The sequence below is a fragment of the Garra rufa genome, chromosome 1 (genome assembly GCF_049309525.1).
Source record: "Garra rufa chromosome 1, GarRuf1.0, whole genome shotgun sequence".
NCBI classification, from domain to species: domain Eukaryota; kingdom Metazoa; phylum Chordata; class Actinopteri; order Cypriniformes; family Cyprinidae; genus Garra; species Garra rufa.
In genome coordinates, this window is record NC_133361.1 from 44,623,563 (window position 1) to 44,640,395 (window position 16,833).

Genomic DNA, 16,833 nt, shown 5'->3' on the forward strand with positions numbered 1-16,833 from the left:
TGCTCATCACAGATGACACTGGTTTACATATTAAAATATTTTTATTTGTTGATATTTACACAGACATCACATTTATCAGAATAAATTAGTAGGACGTATCAGAATATGTATCATCAAAATGCTATGGGTAAAATTATACTTTCTCACCTGTCTAGTTTTTTGTTCTTATGAGGAAACTATAAAGCCTTGAACATGACAAAATTTAATTATTCATTTGTTTGCTTGTTTTATAGGGCTGGGTTTTAACAAATGTCATGATTCAATGCAATTCTGATTCACAAGCTTGTGCTTTGACACTATTTCTGATTCGTTTTGATTATTTTTTATATATATCAGGTACAGTACATGCCAAATTTTCTCATGGGAAAAAAAATCAACTAATGCTGTAAAATATACAATTAAATATATTTAATATAGGTTAAAATTAACTGATTTAACTGATACCAATGCTTAAATTACTCTCAATTATGTTTTTTTTTTAAATAATAGTAAAGTTACAATTAGCCGACATAATTATATTTCTATTTAATTCGTTTTTTGAAATATAAACATTTAAATGGTGGCTGTCATAAAAACTTGGATTTATTAAAACTAATTAAACATAGAAGAACAGTAAAATTGATAAAGAATATCTTATATGGTACATATTTAGCAAAATGCTCCTCTCTAGAGTTCATTTTTCTACCTGACTAACAAGGTCACCGAATGTGTTTCTGAGGTAAATGTGAAGTGACATTGTTTACAAGCTGAAGCTGTTCACGTCTTTCCGCGGTTGAAACACCGATAAGCGATTATACGAGACAGGATACGGAATTCGGTAAGTTGCACTCTTTCTTTTAACATACCTTCGGATGTTCATATTTTTGTGCTGAAACTGACAGAATTTGAAATCCAAGACTGTTTCATATCAAAAGCAACAAAGCCCTTTATTGCGAATTATTGGATGGGAGGTGCGCTAAAATGTTCATTTCATTACTCAAAACAGGCTAGACTAATTAATCTATTCTTGGGGTTTAAGAATCGATATCGTAAAAGTGAGACTCGATTAAAATTGATAAATTGATATTTTTAACCCAGCCCTATTTTTTTCGGTTACAGCCATTAACAAAATCAACAATAAATAAGTAAACTGTACTACATGGCCATTATTGACCTAAAATAAGGGAACAAATAAATAAAATGTGGGAGTGATAATCTTAATTTGTGACCACACTATCCAGTTTTTTTTTTAAACATACCATGGCTCAAAAGAAAACAAGACAAGCACAAAATGCCATTCCTATGCCATTACAGCTGGCGTTTTCAAATCATTCCTCTTCCCAACAAGTAGAGAGATGATAGTTGGAATTTTCTAAATAAGTTACAGATTAATGCAATATTTACAAAAAAACAAACCAAAAAAAAAAACAAGGCATGTACAGTATAAAAATAAAGAATATATTTCACATATCCAAAGGCAGCGTATTTATCCAGTTCGGGTTGAAATGTGTCTGGTCATAGTCCTAGGACAGAAATTAAGATCAGAATGTTTAAAAGTGCTTTCAAATGAGAAAAATGGCTTTACAATAACATTCTAAGCAGAACTGATCAAATGTGCATGTTCAATTTTAGCTTTTCTCAATATATGATCTATAAATGTGACCCTGGACCACAAAACCAGTCCTAATTGAGATGTATACATCATCTGAAAGCTGAAATTTCCATTGATGTATGGTCTGTTAGAATAGGACAATATTTGGCCAAGATACAACAATTTGAAAATAAGGAATCTGAGGGTTAAAAAAAAAATCAAAATATTGAGAAAGTTGTCCAAATTAAGTTCTTAGCAATGCATATTACTAATCATTGAGTTTTTATATATTTACGGTAGGAAATGTTCAAAGAAATCTTCATGGAACATGATCTTTGATTTTTGGCAAAAGAAAAATCTATCATTTTGACCCATACAATGTATTTTGGGCTATTGCTAAAAAAACCAACAAAACGAACATGCTACTTAAAACTGGTTTTGTAGTGCAGGAACACAAATAAATGCTGTTATTCCATGGAATGTCTGGATACTGGATTCTGATTGGCTGGCAGGTATGCAGTAAAACCACTTATCTATAATAGATCAGTGAGTAAAACCGTTTATACTACAGGGCCATTGGATGCTTAAATCTGATTGGCTGACGAACATTCTAGAGGTGTGCATTATTTTCAGGGAAACGCACGGCGAACGTAGTTCCAGGCAACAGCAGCTTTTGACCGCAGTACATGTCTATATCACTTCGCCACACATTTCAGTTATTTCAAAGGTCCTTACAGCCCAAAACAGCAAAATAACCAAAAGCTACAGTGACACTGGCAAAACTAATACATACGGTAAACAACATGATAAAAACGACAGATTATGTCCATGTTTTTTCCACAATATTACGTTTTATTATGTACGGAAAGCACATACTCTATTTCTCTCGCTCTCTCTCACTCACAGACGCACACACATACAGTTAGTACTCACGTTAGCATTCGCGCTAATGTTGTTAGCACATCTCTGACGATAAACAACTTAAAAACGACATGACAGTTCTCACGCGAGGTAACAACAGCGTGGTCTTGAAGAAAATGAACTTAAAGTTTAACTGTCAGTAGAGACGATGCTGCCAGTCACCTTTGAGAGAGACACATGCTGCGTCCCAATTCGCATACTATCCGTCCTAAATAGTATTCGAAAATAGAATTATTATGTCCCAAATCGTAGTATGTTTAAAAAAGTATTCCAAAGATTCCCGGATGGTCTACTACTTAACTTCGGAATTCGAAGTGTGGATCAATGCACACTCTAACGGCTAATATTGCCCACAACACATTGCGCGGTGAACGAGGATTCGATTAGAACTACAAACACGCATAAAAAGTGTTAAAAAACTACAAACATGGAGGATATGCGCGACCAACGGACAGGTAGAGAAATGGGTTTGAGTGATAAATAATCAGTCTGTAACCTGATAAAAAAAAATATTTTATTAATGTTATCCGCGTTATATTTCATGTGCAGCAACATTATGAACTTTTATAATGATAGGTTTGGTCATTAACGTTTAAAGGCATAATTATGCAAACACAGCAGAGTCCTCGGCATGAAAGAGGCGCGTGAAAGAACGTGCCTCTTCATTTCTCTCTAATACGGTAGGAAATCAAATTAAACGAAATGTAGATAATGTTAACTGTGATGATTAACAGGGCAGTTTAAACAGTGACAGGATTCAGGTAACTAAGCAACAGAGCGTCCATTAAAGAAACAGTTATGACGAAGTAGTATGTCCCAAAGCCTGTCTACTATTCTGCTACATACTCAAAAGTATGTACTTTTTCTTCACAAAAAGAGTACATACTTTAGTGCATAGTATAAGTAGGCGAATTGGGACGCAGCAACAGACTTGAGAGAGGTAATTTACGATCTTAAACTCTCTCCCCCCTCTCTTGCCGTCTGTCTGCTTGTCTGTAGGTCTGTCTAAACTTCATTATTAACTGCATTAGGGGCCGTTCACATGTCGCGCCTAAAAACGCGTGGAAAACGCTAGGCGCGCCACTTTCTTCCTTATCAACAAAGCGCTCGGGCGCTTGTGCTCCGGAAGCGTCTGCCGTTTCTAAGCAACCATCAGCTGCGCTCTAGCTCCAAGCCTATGCGTCTCCATGCATTGTTTCTTCTATTAGCGTCAAAATAACGGGGGCTTGACAAATCATAAAGTTCAGGAAATCCCTGGACCACAATGATGAGCTGCTCCTCCATGTTTCTACAGAGGTTTCAATGTAACGGAAAAACGTGAGGAAGCTGATTGGTTGGTTCATGTCACATGACCTGCGGTGCGCTTGCGGCATTCTGAAAAGTTGAGATGTTTTTATCTGGATGCGGCGCTGACGCGCCTGGAAAAAACGAGCATGTCGCATCGCTTCCATTATGCACGCGCAAGCCGCGCGTCTACATTTGAAATAACGAACTTGAGCGCACAAAAGACGCTTCGCGTCGTGACCGCAGCCCCACCTCGGGTGTGCATTATTTTCTAAGAATTCTACGGCCCGTCGTCAATTATTCCTTACTTAATGCACAGGTAGTTCCAAGTCAGTTTAATCACCGTTCTATATTAATGCGCTGCTGAGAGAGAGGTCGGAGATCGCATTGTGTTGTGCACATACATACGCTTCTTGTCAGCGCTTGCCCGGGATTCTTATTCAAACAGCCTAGATACTAGATCGCTACATTATATTCCTCAGCAACGAAGTGGTAAAACTTGGTTTTTGAAGGAATTCGTTGTTTGTAGAGAGAGACGCACAGCATGCAGGCAGGTACACACACACACACACACACACACACACACACACACACACACACACACACAACTGTCATCTCTCTCTCGCCTTCACACTCTCTCTCGGTCGATCGATAATTTACTGAAACAAATGCTATAATGCATTCAAATAAATGTGATCTTACCGGACTATTTCATCTATGTGTCTGATTTGAAGCGGGCAGAATGCTACAGCTGCGTGTCATAACGGACGAAAACAACCGTCTTTTTTATCCATACGGTCAAATTTTGCGCTGCAAATATCAATCCTAGTTTTAACTTGTCTATAACTTTGCAAATGACCATGGAATAAGCGGGATAATCAACGGCTTGCCGTGCATTAAAGGATTTAAAATGCACTTCGCAGAGGCAACCACCCTCCGCTTTGCATCGGGTGGTTATTAGCCTCCACGTCGTGCATTTAAAATCCTTTATTACACGGCTCTTTGGAATGCTTGATTCTGATTGGTCAGTTGAGACATTTGCAGGTTCGTTCTTTTCAAATAATCACCGCTCCAAAGTAATAACGCATAGCCGGTACTACTTGTATGTTTAAAATCCCTCCGTGCCAACAAAGATTACCGTTTGGCGCCATCTTGTGACAAACACTGGACAACCACAATTAACAATGGAAAATTTCGACATTAATCTATTTAAATTGTCTTACTAACGTACGTAGTTTGAATGTTAGTCACGTGGTACTATATTGTTTCGCGGAAGGATAAAACTGTTAATTTAAAACAAATATGCCAATAAAAGGTTTCAAATTCATATTCATGTCCAGTTTTTTTTCCTTATGTGGCAAGTAGCCGTGTAATAAGCGGGATAATGTACAGGCAGCCGGTAGTTATCGCAGAAATAAGCCCCTTCAGTGTGATACAAGATCACACTGTCGGGGCTTATTTCTGCGATAACTACCGGCTGCATGTACATTATCCCTTACTTAATGCACGGCAAACCGTTGATTATCCCTTACTTAGTACTTTTTTCTGCCTTTATAGGCCACCACAATACATGAGATACATAAATTTTGTTTGCAGGCATGGCGTTTGGCAGTAGAGTATCTTCATTAGGTAGGTGCCCTATAGGGTTTCTCAGTTTTCTAGGGTTTCTCAGAAGCCTGCTAAGGATTTTACTAATGATAACTAGATGCATGGAGAAAGTAGTTAAGACCAGAAAGAACACACAAGAAATACGCACATGAGGTCTGTAAGATGCCATTTCCCCTCTCTCCTTCTGTAGACTTTGCATTTTATTCAAGAGAAATGCTTTGTCCTTTCCTTCCTGACAGGCAGACGGAAAAAGAATGGAGCCAGTGAGTTTAAAACTATTATCTATATATAGTAGTTTTTGATGACACTGAAATGCGGTGGATGCTAAAGTGAGGTTCGTATGATCTCAGCACTCACATTTACAATCTGCTGTCGCAGAGTCTTGATGAGCTGTTTCCGTCCCTGAGTGATTTGCCAGAGAAAATAAGTGATGACTCTGAAAGAAGAAAGAGAGGAATGAGAAAAGATGAGAAAGTCTCAGATATGTCCAGGAAAAAGGTGTGAAAATGAACCATTCCTATGTGAATAGCTCACAAAACATCCAGCTTGTGGACTTACAGGACGATGAGGCTGATCAGGTAGTAGAAGAGTTCACTTCTCAGTACATTTTCAAATATCCACCAGACCCAGTTAGTTTCAGGAAGGTCCTGAATAGAAGCAGTCCAATTGAAAATGGTGTGGAAGGGGGTGTCGAGACCCTGGAAGGGCCCACACTCATCTGAGGGCTTCAGACTGCAAGACAAATCATGTCATCTGAAAAGCAGCTTATTAAGAGTGTTTATGAAGTACACAAAACAAACTTGGACAATAGATGAATGTAAAATGTAAAATGAAGGGGTCACACCTCCACACTGTGAATGACACCATGGATAGCGCGCCCAAAAACGAAGGGAAGAAGAGTAGGGCGATGAAGACTGTTTGTATCTGAGCGGCTCTGCCACTGTGTTTGGGAGGCTGGCAGTTCATACTCAGACTGATCTGAAACAGGAACCGTAAGACTAACAACATGCAATATAATCTTTACTGCAAGGACAAAGTGATACTATAATGGTGCTTACCTTTTTCAAGTAAAAGATGATAAACAATTTCAGGACTTGCATTACAGGAAGTAGGGGGGAGAAGTAAATTCCAATCCTGGGCAGACAGGAAGAGAGATAAAAGAGACAATCAGCTGGAAGGAATATCAAAGTATAGAGCTGAAGAGATGCAGATATTGACTTACCAAGCCAGCGTCTGGGCATAGATCAGATCAAGTACATTCCTAGCAATGTCAAACTCTGGGACGCCAAGACTCTGGATGCACGTGGTTCCGATTACACTGTAGCAATTTTGAAAAAGTGAAATGAAAGTGAATCTATTGATTCTGTGTCATGGGTAATCGGTAATTACTCTTCATATGGAGGCATCCACAGTGTGCACTGTAATGTAAGCCATTTCCTTAGATTTATTTATTTATCGGTCTGTAAAAGCACAGTTTATAGTACAAAGTATAAGGCAAAGATATTATTTACAGTGTACACTACCGTTGAAATGCTTAGGGTCAGTAAGATTTTTTTCTAAATAAATGAATATACACTACCAGTCAAGAGTTTTTGAACACTACGATTTTTTGTTTTTTTAAATAAGTCTCTTCTCTCGCCAAGCCTTCTTTGATTTAAAGTACAGCAAAAACAGAAAAACTTTGAAATATTTTTACTAATTAAAATTTATTCCTGTGATACAGCAAAGCTGAATTTTTAGCATCATTACTCCAGTCACATTATCCTTCAGAAATCATTGTAATATTCTGATTTGCTGCTCAAAAAAACATTTATTATTAATATGTTGAAAACCGCTGAGTATATTTTTGTTCAGGTTTTTCTTTGATGAATAGAAAGTTTAGAACAACAGCATTTATCTGAAATAGAAATTTTGTAAAATTATGTCTTAAGAGTCCGAAATTTTTGGATGCTCTTTTTTTTTTCCGTATTCGTCATCCTTTCCTATCAAAATGTTTGCTACAGATGCGAAAATGCAGAAAAATTTAACCTGATCCGAATTTTTTTTTATGGCGGACAGAAGTTTTTGAGGCAGTGTGTAAATGTGATTGACACAACATAAGGTCATATTTATTTATTCAACATGCAAACATTTTGAAAGGAAAATTTCTGACTCAGTGTGCAATCACTTTTGATCAGTTTGAAGCTTTCTTGCTAAACAAAAGTATTCATTTCTAGAACAAAAAAATATACTTTTTATAAAAAGTATATAAAAAATGAAATATTTATTTGGATCAAATAAATGCAGGCAGAAGAGAATTCTTTAAAAAACATTAAAATCTTACTGTTCAAAAACTTTTGACTGGTAGTCTATTTCAAATAATGTTAAATGCAATGGATGCATTAAATTAAAATATAAAATTATAGATCTGTATAATGTTACACTTTTTTATTTTATTTTAAATCAGTACTGTTCTTTTGAACTTTGTATTCAGAATCCTGAAAAAGTATCACTGCTTCTGCAGAAATATTAAGCAGCACACATGTATTTAACACTGATAATAAGAAGAAATGTTTCTTGAGCAGCAAATCAGCATATTAGAATGATTTCTGAAGGATCATGTGACACTGAAGACGGGAGTAATGATGCTGAAAATTTAGCTTTGCCATCACAGGAATAAGCTATATTTATTATATGGTATTACAATACAGAACAGTTATTTTAAATTGTAGCAACATTTAACAATAGTACTGTTTTATTGTATTTTTTTAATCAAATAAATTCAGACTAAGAGCATAAATGACTTCAAAAACATTAAAAAAATTACCAACCCCAAACTTTGCAACAGTAGTTTATTTATCATTTGAAATCTGTAAAACAGCACTAAAGCTGCAAAATATTTTTAACTGTTGCAGTAGATGGGTTTATTATGGAGTCCGTTTCCGCCACTGAAAAAAAAAAAGTAACTGACTTTATCTCGCAATTCTGACTTTTTTTCTTGGAATTGCATGATACAAACTCACAATTGTGAGTTATAATGTCAGAATTGCAAAATACAAACTTGCAATTCTAAGTTTTTTTTCTTAGAATTGTGAGTTACAAAGTCAGAATAGCTGAAAATAAACTCACAATTCTGAGAAAAAAAGTCAGAATTTTCTCACATATCTCACAATTCTGACATTATTTCTCTGAATTGCGTGATTTAAACTTGAAGTTGCAAGTTATAAAGTATTGTATGATATAAACGTAAAATTGTGAGATTAAACTTGCAATTCAGAGAAATTAAGTCGCAATTCTGATAAAAAAACTTAGAATTGAGAGATATAAACTCAGTTCAGAGAAATAATGTCAGAATTATGAGTTTATATCTCACAATTCTGACATTATCAGAATTGTAAGTATATTTACAGCTACTCTGAATTTATAACTCACAATTGTGAATTCATTTCACACAATTCTGAGAAAAAAACACTGAATTGCGAGATATAAACTTGCAGTTCTGACTCCTCTCGGAATTCCGTGATATAAACTTGAAGTTACGAGTTCTAAAGTCAGTATTGCATGATATAAACTTAGAATTGCAGGATTTAAACTTGCAATTCAGAGAAATAAAGCCGCAGTTCCAATAAAGTCAGAATTGTGAGATGACTGACTTTTTTTCTCAAAGGTTGCAAGTTTATATCCCTCTATTCTGACTTTAACTCGCCATTGTGAGTCTATATTATGCATTTCTGAGAAAAAAGTCAGAATTGCAAGATAAAACGTGCTTCCATAGAGTTTATAGTATAGATTTAAGGTGGAAATCGTGTACTAAGTGGTTACTTTTAGTAGCTGCAATTTTCCAGCTGTGATCAACTGATTTTTGCAGACTTACTTCAACAGCCAAAATGTACTTGACTTCCTGTATTTGACTCACTTGAGTAGGAATTCTCCAAAGAAAATGCCAAGCAGACAGAATATGAAGTCGAATATCAGCAGTCGATACACGCTCTGCCCCACAAAGGACTCCCAACACTTGAATAAAAAGATTACAATCGAGTGAAGATACACATAATAATGCTTTTCTAGCAACTTATGATAAAATGATCTCTTGGTGGACCTACTGAGACATTCTTAGGAACAAAATTCAGCCAATAAAAGCAAAGGATTCCAAGAATGGACATCTTCAAAACAACATTTCTAGGAACAAAACACAATAGTGTGAGGTCACCTGACATTGTCAGCAATGGAAACCTGATGCTTCTGGTAATTGTAAGGAAACAATGATCCCACCTCACAATGATGATGTAGATCTTTGCACGTGGGTTGGAGTAACTCTCTATTTTGCTGATGAGAGAGTAGAGAAGTGGTACTATCAGGTTGATGAGCGACACAACCACAGGCAGAAGAAGAGTAGATGCCTCTGCTGTTAAATCATTCGGCTCTTGACTGAAACTGAAGGCCTGCAGCAAAACATAAACACAAGGGTTAGAAATCCATGCACAATTTGTATTTTTGCGATATTATCGCACTGTGAATGAACTTACCAGTTCTGGATCTGTCCCCAGGAAGTAGATGCCTGCACCGCATCCTACAGCAAGTCCTAAAGAGATCAGCCAGGCCAGTATGTTAAGAGACAGATGCTTTATTCTGTCAGACCGAGACATTTTGTTTTTCTCCTGTAGCCTTTCTGATAAGGACTCCTGAAAGACATGTGCAAAATGAGCCAACGGAAACATAAAAAGGATGGCATCTACTAGAAGATAAACAGGTATGAACCTTCAGCTGAACAGCGAGATTGTTCTTGTTGTACTGTATGGCTTTCTCATTGACAACACTGAAATCCCAGCTGCACAGGAGACGCCATGCTCCTCCAGAGACAGGTCCTGTCTCGAGCACAAAGTTCTTCTGAAAGGATCTGGACATGCTGAGGAGGAAAATAAAGCCAAATCTTTCTGCATTCGTTTCTGGCATTGAAATAGCAGCTTGTTGCATCATTCATTACTTCTGTTCATATGGTGACCTCTGAGTCCCAATATGCAAATTTTACAAACCTCAACACATTCATATTTCTAGGGAAACACTCAGCCATTGTCTTGTACGTTTAATTTCCATATATTCCATGGGAAAATGTGCAAATGTTAAACAGTCAATAGGACGTTATCTAGCTACAAAATTGTATTGCTTCCATGCTGTAAATTCCTTATTAACTTACCATACTGCTAAATGTGTTACCTGTAGATAAGAGACACCCCACACAGCACCAGATATGCTGCTATGGTGAAAAAGTAGGCCAACTGCATGTTGTAGACTGGTTTGGATACGATCACTCCACCATTATAACCGCCATAGTACAAAACCGTCTGGTTGAAATGACCCTGTTGACAGAGATATTGACAATCCATATTCTAAAGCTCTATCCACCTTCTTTAATGCAGAAGTAAGTCAATGGGTGAGACTTCCGGTTCATTAGCCGCTATACGGAAATAACAAGAAGAATAATAGCATGCAGTAAACAGTAAAACTGTTTGCACTACAAACCAGTCCAGTACCTGGATCACAAAACCAGTCTTAAGTAGCAAGGGATATTTTTATAGTAATAGCCAAAAATACATTGTATGGGTTAAAATTATCGATTTTTCTTTTATGCCAAAAATCATTAGGATATTAGGTAAAGATTATGTTCCATGAAGATATTTGGTTGATTTCCTACCGTAAATATATCAAAACTTAATTTTTGATTAGTAATAAGCATTGAAATTGACGCTAGATATTGAGATAGTCCAAACTATGGAGCCATGGAATAAAAGAATAAAAAAAGGTCAATTTGATTTTATATTTAAAAAAATTCAGACTTTTTGCTTGCAATTCCGAGATTATATCTCACAATTCTAATAAGGAAAAACAACTTGCCATTCTCTCTTTTCCCCTCGGCTCAGAATAGTATAGGCCCGGTTTCACAGACAGGGCTTAGACTAAGCCAGAATTAGGCCATAGATCAATTAGGACATTTAAGTAATTTTTATAAACATGCTTAGAAAAAAACATTACTGGTGTGCATCTTAAAACAATAAAAAGGCACTTATATATTTTAAGATGAGTCAGTGCAAGTATATTTCAGTTGAAACAGCTCAGACTTACATTTTAGTCTAGGACTAGGCTTAAGCCCTGTCTGTCAAACTGGGGGATAGAGTTTAGAATAGAACAGAATAGAGTTTATATCCCACACTTCTGGCTTTTTTCCCCTCAGAGTTAAATCGAGTTATAAAGTCCGAATTGGGAGACATAAACTTGCATTTGTGAGAAAAAAAGTCTGAATTGTGAGATAAAATAAATAAATGTTATGTAAAAATGTTAAAAGTAATAGGTTTAAATAATATTTCATGCTGTAACTGTAGGGCTAATAAAATACGTCCCCTATGAACAGCATAAGTTCAATTCAATTCAAGTTTATTTGTATAGTGCTTTTCACAATACAAATCGTTTCAAAGCAGCTGTACAAAAAAAAAGAAAAGTAGGCTACTACAATATATTTAGTAGCTTATTAGTGGTGACTATTTTATGTTAAGTCGATGTACATATGGTATAAATATTAAAAACAGTAATGGTGTAATCAAAAACAGATGATGAACACTAATAGTAATGATTATGTGTTGCAATCAAACTTGTAGAAAAATGGTGTAGTGCTGTATGTTGTTTCATCAGATGTGAATGTGAATATTATGTACACCTAAATCAAATTTATGCTTTAAAAGCAGAGTAATCATAGCAGTTTTCATCCATAGTATGTCCATTTAAACGTCTGCGTTTAGCTTCAAATGGCGTCTTTGACGAACGTATTCTATAAAAATGATTTGCAATTCTGATTTTGACATCAAAAGGCACAAAAATATATTTTTTTCCTTTCATTGCATGGATTTTACCCGTTTACCGCCACTTGTTACCAGTGTTTTTCTGCAACTATGTGCACGCAGCTGCAAGTGATGTAACTGTGATGTCTACTCCAAATTGGTCATCTCAATTTAAAAAAATTGACCCTTATTACTGGTTTTGTGGTCCAGGGTCACACATGGTAAGACGCACCAATTTGCAATATCAAGCAGCAAAGCGAGCTGTTTAGTACAGCTAAAAATAGCTGGACACAGATATAACTGGAAGCCATAAAATTGACAAATGGCCACTCTGGGAAGAAAAATGTGGATAAAACCAAAGTTTTGTATAATGAACACTTGACAATAAGGATGATTTAATCAAATTAAAACTTAAAAATACCTCAGCAATGTATTCTCCGCAGTGAATGGGTGCCATCATGAACAGTCCAAACAACTGATAAAAAACATCACAATATTCCCCACGACTCCAGTTCACAAGTTAACATCTTATGAAAAGCTAGCATGTTGGTAAAAAACAAGTCCATCAAGACATTTCCCCAGGATTGGGGAAAGTTGCTTTTAAAAGTAATGCATTACAATATTTTGTTACTCCTTAAAAAAGTAACTAATTGCATTACTTAGTTAAGTTTTTATAGAAAGTAATGCATTACTTCACTTTTGTGTTACTTTTTATTACCTAAGCTGGGTTGTTTATTTATTTTTAATAACAAAAAACCCCACACTTATATTTTTGGCAAATGTAAAGGCGCTTTTATACCAAAAGTGAAATGAATAAACCTCAGGCTGAAGGATGTGGCTCTGCGCCTCAGTCCTCAATCCTCAATTCTCACAACATGGCACCGGAGAGGTGTCAGTGAATAAATGGGAAAACAAAGTAACTTGTGTTACTTACTTGAAATTATTTCTCAAAATGTTCCTGTCAGTATTGTCGTGTAGTCGATAAAACCAGAGATTTTGGCTTGTGATGATTAAGTGTGTGCTTTTTTCAGGCTTCTGATAAGTGCTCTTGACAGCACTTCATAGCGTATTTTTGCATTTTGATGTGGACAATATATTTTTTTTAAACGAAGTAGGAGAAACTCAGTTTATAAAAATACCTGTGTACATGTGAACTAGGCCCTAAAAGTAATGTGTTACTTTACTATTTACTTGAAAAAAGTAATCTGATTACGTAACTCTCGTTACTTATGCGTTAAAACTGTTAATAAATATATCTTTCTCCAGTGAAAAAGTCTGTTTACACCGTTTACAAGCAAAAAAGTCCAAAACTGTTCTAAACAAATACGTTGGTGGATATTGGTGTAAGAGGAGAACAGGGGATGGCATTTTTTCACTGGAGAAAGCAATATCATGAATTAGGGGTATTTTGGATAGACGTGGTTGTTTAAAGTTAAATGCCTCAATGATAGATTTGTTACTTAGCAACACAGCTTTTCACTTCACAAGACGTTACATCTGGAATATTGTGATGTTTTCTGACAGCACCCATTCACTGCAGAGAATCCATTGGTGAGCTTGTGATGTAATGCTAAATTTCTAAAGAAGAAACTAATTTATCTACATCTTGGATGGCCTGAGGGTGACTACACTGTAAGCATATATTTAGATTTTTGGCTGAGCCATTCCTTTAAGATTAGCTAATGCATTAATTAACGTGCTATTAACCATATTTTTAAAATTAAACTATTATGAGCAAGCATGAATAAACAATGAATAATTATACATTAATTTAGATTAATAAATGCTGATTGTTAGTGCATGCTACAGCGGTGGCCAAAATTATTAGAACTGGTATTTTATTAGAACTGGAATTGGTATTTTCAAGGCTAAAAAATGGTTTTAAGTCTGATATTTCTATCTTTTGCTGTAGTGTGTCAGGAGGAAATACCAGTTTACATTTCCAAACATTCATTTTGCCATTAATTGTAATAATCACATGAAGAAACAGAACAAACTTAAACAAACTAAATCCGGAAGAACTATGGCAACGCATCCAAGATGCTTTAAGAGACCTACCTGCAAAGCTACCTGAAAAACTATGCGCAGGTGCACCTAGGGCAAAAGCTGCTTTAAACAGAAAGGATGGTTTATTTAATTTAGTTAATAGAAGTTAATTGATAAAGAAAATCTATTTATAACAGCATCCTCTTTTAACAGCATTTTTACACACAAGTACCTAAAACTTTTAACAGTACTGTAGCTTTGCAGGTAGGTCTCTCGAAGCTTCTTGGAGATGTTTCCACAGTTCTTCTGGATTTAGTTTGCCTCAGTTTGTTCCGTTTCTTCATGTCATTCTAGACAGACTTGATGATGTTGTGAAGCACTGGCTATTGACTCCTTGTGCAAACACAATTCTCACTGGATTATTACAATTAATGGCAAAATGAATGTTTGGAAATGTAAACTGATATTTCCTACTGACACACAACAGCAAAAGATATAAACAACTGGCTTTAACCCCTTTTTTTTAGCTGGTGAAAATACTAGTGTTCTAGTAATTTTGGCCACCGCTGTACTTAATGCATTGGCTAATGTGAACAAATCAAACCTTACTGTAAAGTGTTAATTGTTAAATTTGGACTCAGTAGAAGAACTCACCACCCCAGTGAGGAGCTCAAGGCCTCTGAACCCTGTGCCGCTGCTGATATTGGGCGCGTGCACTATTTGTGGGATTGTGATGAAGCAGAAGTTGATGATGAGGGAGAAGAGGTTGAACTTCAGCAGCCACTTAAGGAACAAGAAGTAGGAAAGGACAGAAGTGCCAAACTTGCCGCCGATATCCTTTAGAGTGTCATGCCATATAATCAAATACTGCTGGGCTGATGCCAAGCCAGCACGAAATCTGCGGAAAGACTGAAGAGGGTGCTTTTTAGACTTGAAATATCACACAGCACTTTTAGGACAAATCTGTATTTAAAAATTGCATTTAACTTTTTACCCGAGACACCTGTTCACGACAGTTTGCAGGGATAATGGTCTTTGATTGTTTGACAGAGTTCACTCTGATTCTGTTGAGACAAGTACAATTTTAAGGCAATTTAAGTAAATAAAAGATAGCATTGTGCGCAATATTGTATAAATGTGTCATTATAAATTATGTTAACCTGATTGATTGCCTCTCTTTGAATGACATAGGCAATGATCGTATGGCTTGAAATCTGGCTCGGGCTGACAGGTTAACCAGGTCAGATACCAGTTCAGATGTATCTGGGATCACAAAAACATCTTCAGTTAGTACCAAAATCTTTTCTGTCTATATTTTAATATTTGTTTTTTAAAAAGTCATTTATATTTCTATACTACTATTTTATACTATAAACATTCATTCAGCAAGGCCGCATTTAACTCAAAAGTGAAAGTAAAGACATTTATACTGTTACAAAAGCTTTCTGTTTTAAATAAATACTGCTCTTTTGAAACTTTATTCATCAAGAATCCTGAAAAAAGTATCACAGCTTCCAAAAAATATTAACTGTTTCCAACATTGATAATAAATCAGCATATTAGAATCATTTCTGAAGCATCATGTGACACTGAAGACTGGAGTAATGACTGATGAAAATTCAGCTTTAGATTACAAAAATAAATTATATTTTAAGGGATATTAAAGTAAAAAGAAACATTATTGTAAATTGAAATAATATTTTGCAAAATTACTGTTTTTCAGTATATTTGGTTGAATGAATTCAGCCTTGATGATTATAAAAAACGTTTTCAAAAAAGAAACATTACAACATCAAATATTCTATTCATCAAATAATCCTGAAAAACAAAAAATATCTTGATTTCCACAAAAATATGAAGCAGCACAACTATTTCTAACATTTATAATAAGTGTCTTGAACACCAAATATGCCTATCAGAATGATTTCTGAAGGATCATGTGACAATTATAGTATATTGTATAAGTTTATTGTAATAATATTTTACAGTTTGCCTGTTTTGAACTATTATTATTTATTTTTTATCAAATAAATGAAGACTCGGTGAACCTTACTAACACCAAACTTTTTAATAATAGTGTGTGTGTATAAATATATATTTACATTTAGGCATTTACCACACACTTTTATTTAGCTTTAGTTGCTATACACATTCTGTAAAACGTGACTTACTGTTTTCAACTTCCTGCCGGATTTCGTTGGCAGAAAGTCCCAGGTTTCCCAGAGCCGTGCCATGCTGTGGGAAGACACTCATCCTCCTCATCCTGCTGCTTTGATCATAGATTTGTCCCGACAGAGAAGAAATAAAGTCCTTTTAAATGTTACATGTGTGTGTATATGTATTCCAGGAATAACAGACTGCTGGGTTTGCTGACCTCACTAGAGGAACAAGGAAGTTGTGGTTTAATTGTAGGATACAAGGTACAAGTGGGCTGGATCTCTTATCTTTGTGTCCTGTTGTCAGGGTGACAGGTTTCACCAACCAATACAAAGCAGGAGGAACTCTGTGGCCAGGTGTTGTATTACATTTAAAAAGGTATTCATTAGTTATTCATTAACTGTCTTCCAGCTCTTCAGCAGCAATATAATGATGACATAAACTGAATAACTACAGTTGTTTATTTTTGACAGGATGAGAAAGAAATCCAACATTCTA

At 35.6% G+C, this 16,833-nt stretch overlaps 1 protein-coding gene across 1 annotated transcript; it reads right to left on the reverse strand.

The window, feature by feature from the left end:
- Positions 1 to 49: 49 nt before the first annotated feature.
- Positions 50 to 16,552, reverse strand: tmc5 (transmembrane channel like 5). Its single transcript, XM_073841273.1, has 17 exons — positions 16,350 to 16,552; positions 15,339 to 15,441; positions 15,173 to 15,242; positions 14,833 to 15,087; positions 10,577 to 10,719; positions 10,121 to 10,268; positions 9,889 to 10,044; positions 9,635 to 9,804; positions 9,466 to 9,541; positions 9,279 to 9,376; positions 6,606 to 6,701; positions 6,442 to 6,517; positions 6,228 to 6,361; positions 5,942 to 6,115; positions 5,741 to 5,819; positions 5,532 to 5,615; positions 50 to 1,502 (listed from the first exon to the last, which is right to left on the reverse strand). The coding sequence occupies exons 1-17, from the start codon at positions 16,438 to 16,440 to the stop codon at positions 1,443 to 1,445; spliced, it is 2,013 nt and encodes a 670-aa protein (XP_073697374.1). The 5' UTR covers positions 16,441 to 16,552; the 3' UTR covers positions 50 to 1,442.
- Positions 16,553 to 16,833: the final 281 nt, after the last annotated feature.